Here is an 8,355-nt window from a genome sequence, read left to right as displayed (position 1 = left end):
TCGTACTTTTTCTGAAGTGAAGCCCACATAGCAATAGGACAGTCAAGGCCACGAATGTGTTGCTTGGCTTGTTAGGTACAGGAGGTAAAAATCATTCCAAATGCTCGATTGATTATATTTCGATATTCAGCGTAGGCTGGCTGCTGATCGGGTGTTGGAGGATTTTGATTTTTGAAGATGACATCATAGGTTTGATCAGCTCTCATAAAAGCTTTAAGGTCCTCACTCGAATGGTGAAAGTTCGATTCGTTAAGCTTTTGAGTCGTGCCGAATTTACAAGTAAAAATCTCTACTGTACCGGTAGCGGAAGAAGAAAGTTTCGAAGTTCGATCAGATGTTGACATTGCAGCAACAATTGCAGGAGAGACAGGCGGGAGCGAGTAAAGGAGCCAACTGGAGTTACGCAAAACCCGGGCTCATAACCTGTTGGAAATTGAGGACGACAGACAGGATAAAACCGGTTGTCGTTGCAACAGTAATGACTGAAAGGTGGGTTTTATGCAGTGGACTGAGTTGGCTCTAATGGTAATGAGGGAACCTTGTATTGTATGTGTGTGAAGAGTAGAGAATAAGGAGTGAGGAGAGTTTCATACAAGAGGTGTGGAGTGGAGTTAGTTGTCGACTTATTAAGGGTTGAGAAGGCTGAGAAGAAAAAAAAAAAGAAAAGAAATAAGGTGAAAACTTTTCACTGCTTACGCGTCCTCATCTGAGAGGTACGCACACCACTGTAGCCTCCAGTCTGAGCTACGGGTACTTAACTGCCATTTTCAACATAAAATATAAAACTTACGGGCTGTGCAGTACTGTACCTCCGTAAACTGCGACAGAGACCTCCCTCCTATCCTTTCATCGTCGCCACGGGTATCCACTCTCGCCCACATTTGTCTCCCTTTCATATCTGCGTGTTCCCGTGCTAACAAACGAAGAGAAAAAACCAAGCTTCATAAAGACTCCCACCGCTCGCTGCCCCCCGCACAGTTCATTTGACTCTCCCGCCCTGCTTCCTGCGGGAACATAATTGGCTTCCGGTGGATACGTGTCTTCCTTCCACGGATGTGCCGGTCCAAAGTGCATCTCCGAACCCTATGCGAACGAGCGAAACAATAACCTGGGCGTGTCGGGCGGCGTGCGCGATTTCTAACAGATGAGGGTGGTGGGGGCAGAGCGACGGATGAGACAACTAGCTGTACTGAGGTCCGTCTGTTATGCCCTTTTTATCCTCTCTTGGCGGTTCATTCCTCTATGCTAGCATCGTACCTAGGCGCCCCCGATCGCTCGTACGTTCTCCGTCATAAATGACACGGACCCGACTGCCCTGCTCTATGCCACCATGCCTTATTCTTGTTGTTAGTAGCAGCGTAGGCGGTATCGGTTGTAGGGAGTAGATATACTTAATTGCTAAGATCGGCCCGTGGCAAGATGGATCTGTGTGCAAAGGTTTCGACACTGTACTCCACGAACGGGGGTTTGTGGAAACAGAAACTGCTCGTACATAGGACTTCGCATATCTCGAGAAATAAATAAAATAGCATTTAAACTTGACCGTTCTCCTATAACCTCTACCTTTTCGGGTAATCAAAATCTTTGGCTGGCTGGTTGCTGAGAGTCTGGGCCAGCTGGACGGGGTATACCGGAACACCACCGGCAAGTCAAAAAACTACGACATCAGCCGTAGAAGGGGCGGATGATACGACGTTTTGTGTCTGCTGTGATACTGGAAGTATTGCTAATTTTGAGCCCGTTGCCGCAGTAGCAGAGGAAATGGGGGGTAAGGCTTCGATACTGTGGCGCGGGCGATGGTAGCCCGGAAAGAGTGGAGTTCGATTTCGGGTGGTAGATGGACTTGATCGTAAACTAACGTGCCCAAGTACATTAGTTAGTTGAGTTGAGCGATAGTTCGGAGTGAGAGTTGAATGAGTCCGAGCAAACTTCCCCACTTAGCTGGCTATCGGAGTGGTGTTTCTGTTGCCTTACTAATCTCAACCGTTTCAATGCTTGGTGGTCGCCGTTAAATTTTTATTGTCCTCTCTCCCACACTCCCCGACTTGGGTGTGTAACCAGGGTCGGCGAACAAGGATTGAACGCTACTAGGGGCTGTACGATAAGTACAAGTACTATACACAATACCAAGGCACGCCGCTACCCGCGACCCAGGACCTCGGATGCAGTCACAAACCAACTTCCTTCTGGTGCAAGTATCATACGGGGGGAGACGCTTCATAGGAGGTACCGGTAGGACTGTTTTTCCCGGTAAGGTAAAATAGATTAGCTGTTCATTCAACTTATTGATGGGTACGGGTATCATACCCGGGGAGGTGTTTTCGCACAAGGGATAGGAGGATTTCTTCGAAGAATCTGGAAAGATTTGGAGCTTGGAAAGAAAAATCTGGGTCACTTACTAAGTTATTCTCTCATCGTGGGGGGTCCGATTTTCTGGGTTTCTAGTTTGTGGTGGTTGCGGTGAGGTGAGATTGCGCGTGAAGGTCCGGAACCTGTTGGGTACAAGTACTTTGGGAGACCTCTCGTGCAGGGCAGTGGGGGGGGGCGTTGTCCTTCTCAGAAAACAGTACTGTACAAACTACCAGGCTTAAATATATGATAGAGGTCCACTCCATGCCTCTCATATCGAAACCAAGCCCTCTTGTCGCAACAGATAGCGGGGACATCCACGAGTCAGACAGTCGGATAGAAAATTGTCTTCCGTGGAATTGGGTCCCCCAGTACCGGTCTCTTGTCTGTTATTTATTTTCTGCGTCCAAAAATAAGTACCGGCGTGTAGAGAATCACTGCCTCCGGGATGGTTGGGCAACTGTATCATAGGAAAGTTCCTGTGATAGACTTCTGAGCCTTTCGAATGTGGGCAGAGGGGGGGTGGTGTTTAGATTTTCGAAGATTTGTTGGGTGCTTGGATACTAAAAAAATAAACCGTTTAAGTAGAGCCCGAATAAACTAGACAGGAAAAAATTGGTCACACAAGTCCTCGTCGAAACCGGAACCGAACTGGAGGGTGATTGGCAAGGTTCGATTTCAAACTAGATTTTAATGGGAAATTATGCCAAGAGCGTTTCTGAATCCAGTCCAGGTTCCCGCAGGAAAGTGCACGAGGGACTCATTAACTGGAACCGGCAGTGATAAATTTTCCATGTTAACGCCAAATAATGGCTCCATAATTTTTTATCTAACATGGTATCATACCTGTTACTCGACACCTGTTACTGGACACACCTAGACTGCTGGAGTCAACACACCACAAGCACACCCAACCCCAAACAAACCTTTGACCGACAAAAAAACCCTTCTAAATTTAACTTTCACAACCCAACGTTTCGCAACATCCCGATCAAGCTCGCTGCAATGGCAGATATTCCGGAACAAACTGACAGTCAAATTTTGCCACAGCCTGGCATGGAAAGTGTTTCGCAAGGTCTCTGCGCCTCACCCACTATAGCTCCCATGTCGCTAACATATCTGCATCCAAGTGGCTGAAATATTGGCACTTCTGCAACAACTCCAACAGGGACAAGCTGCCCTTCACGAAGGACAAGTTTCCCTCCAGCAGGCGCAGACTGCTCTCCAGGAAGGACAGGCTGCCCTCCAACAAGGGCAAACTGACTTCCGGGGAGAACAGGCTGCCCTCCTGGAAGGGCAGGCAGACATCCTGCAGCAGGTCGATGAGCTCAGAGATGAAGGTTCCCGCCAGTAAGTCTGTCTTATATTTATTTTTATTTGCAAATTGACTGATGGCGTAACTGGTCCCAGAGATAAAAACTCCATCGCCCGTGTCATCAACAATAATGCCAGGCTAGATGACACACTCCTAGAACCATTCTACGGTATCAATGGACAATTGGTCCCTCACTTTCCACCAACTCTTGGACATGCCAAGAGACTCCGTAGTAAGTACCTAAGCTTGTAGCCAGAGAAATCTGATCTAACCTAACCAACATAGGTGACAGAGTCGATGCCCTTCTTTTGGCGCTGGGTTTGGGGGTTGCTGGGTCGTTGGCAGTCCGTCAGACTCGCTTCAAGAGGTACATTGGGCTACGTGATGACGAATAAAGTACCCGGGAGGCACAATACCAATTTTTACTATCCTGGGAACAAGGCGTTTGCGCATTTTCTGAATTGGCTGTTGGCTTTGGTTGTGGGTCTGATTGAGTGTGTTTGCTCCCGAGTATATTTATCTGAGGTGTTATGAGAATAGCAATTTTGTGAAGACTATGGATACTTCTAATAAGTTGTTTTCATGGAACTCATAAGCACGTTCTTTATGCCACTTGGGTCTACCTCATGGTAAGGGGAACCTTCTGGGAATAATTTCCTGTGAGTCACGGTCTGTTACCGGAGAAATCGCCATTTTTCCCCAGCGTCGTGGTGCTATCCATCAACAACGAATTATGTACAAGAACTAGATTGAAAAAAATTTGTGTCTTGCTGAGGGGTTTGAGTACGTATCTCAGTAAGTACTTCCTTAAACGCCATGAAGCGATTATTAATAGGGCGTGAGTGGATAGCAGAGTCGGTCCCTGTATGGTGCAAAATACGAGCAAGTGTGGGGGGCAGCAGCGGATCGTCCTAGATACGTGGCATTTAGTATGGGCGGTATACCGGTGATAACCCGGAACCAATTCCTTATTATTTTATTGTGTACCAAACCTTTGATGCTAATACCAGTTTGATACGGTATCATACCCGTCCAAGCCCTCATTCGCTTCAGAGCATAGGCTGACGGGATAGCCACTAAGGGCAACCTGTGAGATAGGACTGCGAAGCATTTTCTCTCTTCCCCTAAGAAGTCTCAGGACAGCCGTTACTTGGGAGGACGACCGACTTAAAATGTACCATAAGACGGCATAGGAGACCATTTAGAACTCCCGGGGGCAATGAGGGACTGAAGGGAAATTGCAAACGATAGTAGGGTGTTATATTGCTAGTGACAGCAAGGTCTGTGTGAACTGTAGAACGCCACCGGTGATCGCGGTCATAGAGGCCTTTTGGTAATCCAACAAAGGCTACCAGAAGTAATTCGGGACTATTTTTTTGATGATCCGTAGTCCGTTTCACATCCACCATTGGTGGAAACAACCGAGAGTAAATTCAAAAGCCTTTTGTTGCAATAGAATGCGCAGAAAAAAAGGGGGGGTTGTTTTCCCCCTAACCCTACTTGGGTTGTTTGGTGTGGAGAGCCTTTTTTATAGCCCTTTCCTTCCAGCTATCATAACTACCCAGACTAGGGTTTTTGCACAGGGAAGGATGCGCCGCAAAAGATCTTGCCCAATTCGTTTGCCCTCAGCTCTGCATGAGCTCTACTCGAGTTTACAAAAAATTAAAGTAAAGATATATTATACTTCAGACATGGTAACCTTTTTTTTAAAGGCTAGGTTTCAGATATCTGCAGAGATATAGTGGCTCCAAAACCCCCAATTTCAATGTGCTCCGGCCTCCCTCTGGTAGCCAGGCGACTTCCATCGGCAGCTGACTGCGAGTGATGGGATGTGACTGCACTCGGCTATGGAGAACCGCCAGGGACTGCGATGTAAATAGTATTAGCGCCAAATAATTACCCCCAAACTCCCACTTGAGAAACCCGGGGGGTTTTTTAGATGGCTTCTGAAGTGAGTGAGGGTAATGAAGTCAAGCCAAACGGGCGCAGATGTGATATCAGACCAGTAGGCTGTCTACCGCCATGCAGCGTATTGAGAGATGAATGTTAATTCTTTAAAGTTCATAATCTTGGTACTAGATAAGTTGCAATAGGCAGGTTTTTCTGTTTTTAAATCCTTTGAAAGTAAATTAGTAATGGGAGGGCACAGTTTGTAAAATCATACTATCGATGAAACTAGTATTTCTTCAGCCTCACTGCGTTCTCCATTATTTGGAAAACTCATTTATTTTCTAAATTTTGTTTGTACAACCATAGTAAATTGTGTCGAGCGAATGGAGCAGGTTCACAGTAGATCGCTGATTTCTAATACTAGCTTTGGATTATCATTGTTTGAAGTTTTAGGATTGTGGTGGATTATTTAAACTTTATGCATTCCTCATTTAGACCTAACCTAAATAAACCTCTAACTAATGAAAATTCTTTCTAAATCTAACCCCCACAACCCCACCATTCTCAGTCTGCCCATTCAATTCTCTTCATTGGAAAATATTTCAGAGCAACACTACAATCAACAATTCAAGATGGAAAATATTTTCCCAAGTCCCCATAATACGACCACCGGAACTGCTAGTGGCGATGCCTTCTCCTTGAATCAAGGTGCTGAAATACTGGCACTCTTACACCAAATTCAGCAAGGACAAATTGCCCTCCGCGAAGGCCAAGTTGTCCTTCAACAGGGACAAGATGCTCTCCAAGAAGGGCTAGCTATCCTCCAACAAGGACAAGTCGTACTCCAAGAAGAACAGACTACCCTGCAGGAAGGACAGGCAGAAATCTTGCAGCAAGTGGAAGGGCTCAAAGAGGAAGGTTCCCGCCAGTAAGTATTCGCTATATTTTTATCTATTATTTATTTGTACCATAGCTAACAATGTAACCTATCCCAGGGATAAAAACTCTATCGCCAGAGTCATCAACAATAGCGCCAGTCTTGATGGAACACCTTTGGAACCATTCTATGGCATCAATGGACAATTGGTTCCTAACTTTCCAGCCACCCTAGGACATGCTAAGAGGCTCCGTGGTAAGTCTCTAAACTTTTGCGGAGAGATGTTGAATCTAAACTGTGGAATACAGGTGACAGAGTTGATACGCTCCTCTTGGCTCTCGGCTTAGAGACAGGTGGTACTCTGGCTGTTCGTAGGACTCGCTTCTCACGCTATATTGGACTACGTGACGATGAATAAAGCATCAGGTTTACTTAGTGTTCGCAAACCATTGGTGAATGGTTTAGGATATAAGTTGAGTTTAATGTTCAATCCCGAGTGTACTCATGCAGGTCGCTAGAGGTTCAGTACTTGTACAAAGTCTCTTGATAACTGCCACAAATATTATTCATTGGACCCACAACCACTTCCTTTCTTTGTGCTATTTGGGTCTACCATAGCATGAGTCGGATATGCAGTGTGATTGGTGATCTGATACCTGTAGAATAACTATCGCCCTCCCCCCCCCTTCAAATAAATTGGTATGGTCTAGATGTCTTGCTACATCTCTCAACAATTTAGCAATTGTGAATCATGAGCAAAAACTAAGCTTCAGATGGTTGAGATGGTTTTTACGATTCCCAATATATAAGTACGCATCCACAATCCATTGTAAACATTAAGACATATACCAAATTGCTAAGTTCTTACCCACCCCATCCGTGTATTTTAGTAATACCCTGAACACGGGTTCCTGAATCGCTATACCAGTAGATTATGTTACTGTCAAAAGTGGTTGATTTTGGTGGACGAGCTCTCACCAGTTCTTCCTCTGACTGATAGTTAGTTCTATCAAAAAACTAGATTATTATATAAAACAGCTGTAATTGTATCATTAACCCTTATGGGGGGAAGATAAAGAACTGGAAACCAGAATGACACATTTGTGTCAGGTTTTGATTTACGGTGCAATGAGATACTCGGCGGAAGTGTTTGTAAAGCACATCTCACATTACCAGGTTGTCAAGCGAAAATGCCCACTTCCAGGAGTTCATCGCGATTTCCTTTTTCTGGGCTCCGAAGCGATTCCGCAAGCGTCCCAGCCGATTAATCCGCTTTTGTCGTTGTCCTTCCCCTAGTTATTGGTTATCCGATTAGAAATGTAAGGTATTTTATAACGCAAAGAAAAACATAGCCAAGCATCCAGAAAAGAAATTAGGGGCATTGAGAAGTTCATTTTTCTATGAAGCTTCTAGGAGACACCCCTAGTTGTCCAGATTATTGTGTGACCTTGGACAGTATCATAGTTGCGGGTTTCCTTGTCTTGGGGCGTGACCCCGTATCAGTTGGCAATCTCGCTTGCCCCGACACATCCCACTAGCAACAAACACATCCCCACTAGCAACCAACAACACCGCACAATAACAATCACACCCCCTTGTCCCGGATTTGCTCCCTGATTCTTCCCCGTCCCGGACAATTTTCGGGATCTGTCGAAGATATATAAACAGATACCCTTGTCCCATAGTATTATGGATGTTTTCCCGACCAGACCGGAGCTTACAAATCTCTAGCCCCAGCCCGCATCGAAAACATATAGTATCCAGCGTCCCATGTCGTGAACCTACCCCAGCCAAAAACACACCCCCCTATCTGTCTGGTCTCTGGGAGAGCTACAGGGACATTTCACTTGCCGGGAAAGGTTTGAAAATGTTCATTTCAGAAGTTTTCGTTACGGATATCAGACCCTTATCTTTCCAAAAGCGT

At 45.6% G+C, this 8,355-nt stretch overlaps 1 protein-coding gene; it reads left to right on the top strand.

Annotated features, from left to right (window-relative positions):
* The first annotated feature begins 3,287 nt into the window (after positions 1 to 3,287).
* On the top strand, positions 3,288 to 4,250 carry GSTUM_00007908001 (uncharacterized protein). XM_002839708.2 has 4 exons: positions 3,288 to 3,424; positions 3,480 to 3,699; positions 3,760 to 3,896; positions 3,950 to 4,250. The coding sequence occupies exons 1-4, from the start codon at positions 3,355 to 3,357 to the stop codon at positions 4,057 to 4,059; spliced, it is 537 nt and encodes a 178-aa protein (XP_002839754.1). The 5' UTR covers positions 3,288 to 3,354; the 3' UTR covers positions 4,060 to 4,250.
* Positions 4,251 to 8,355: the final 4,105 nt, after the last annotated feature.

Source organism: Tuber melanosporum (genome assembly GCF_000151645.1).
Source record: "Tuber melanosporum whole genome shotgun sequence assembly, scaffold_4, strain Mel28".
In the NCBI taxonomy this organism is placed as follows: Eukaryota; Fungi; Ascomycota; class Pezizomycetes; order Pezizales; family Tuberaceae; genus Tuber; species Tuber melanosporum.
This window is presented reverse-complemented; position numbering and strand designations above follow the sequence as displayed.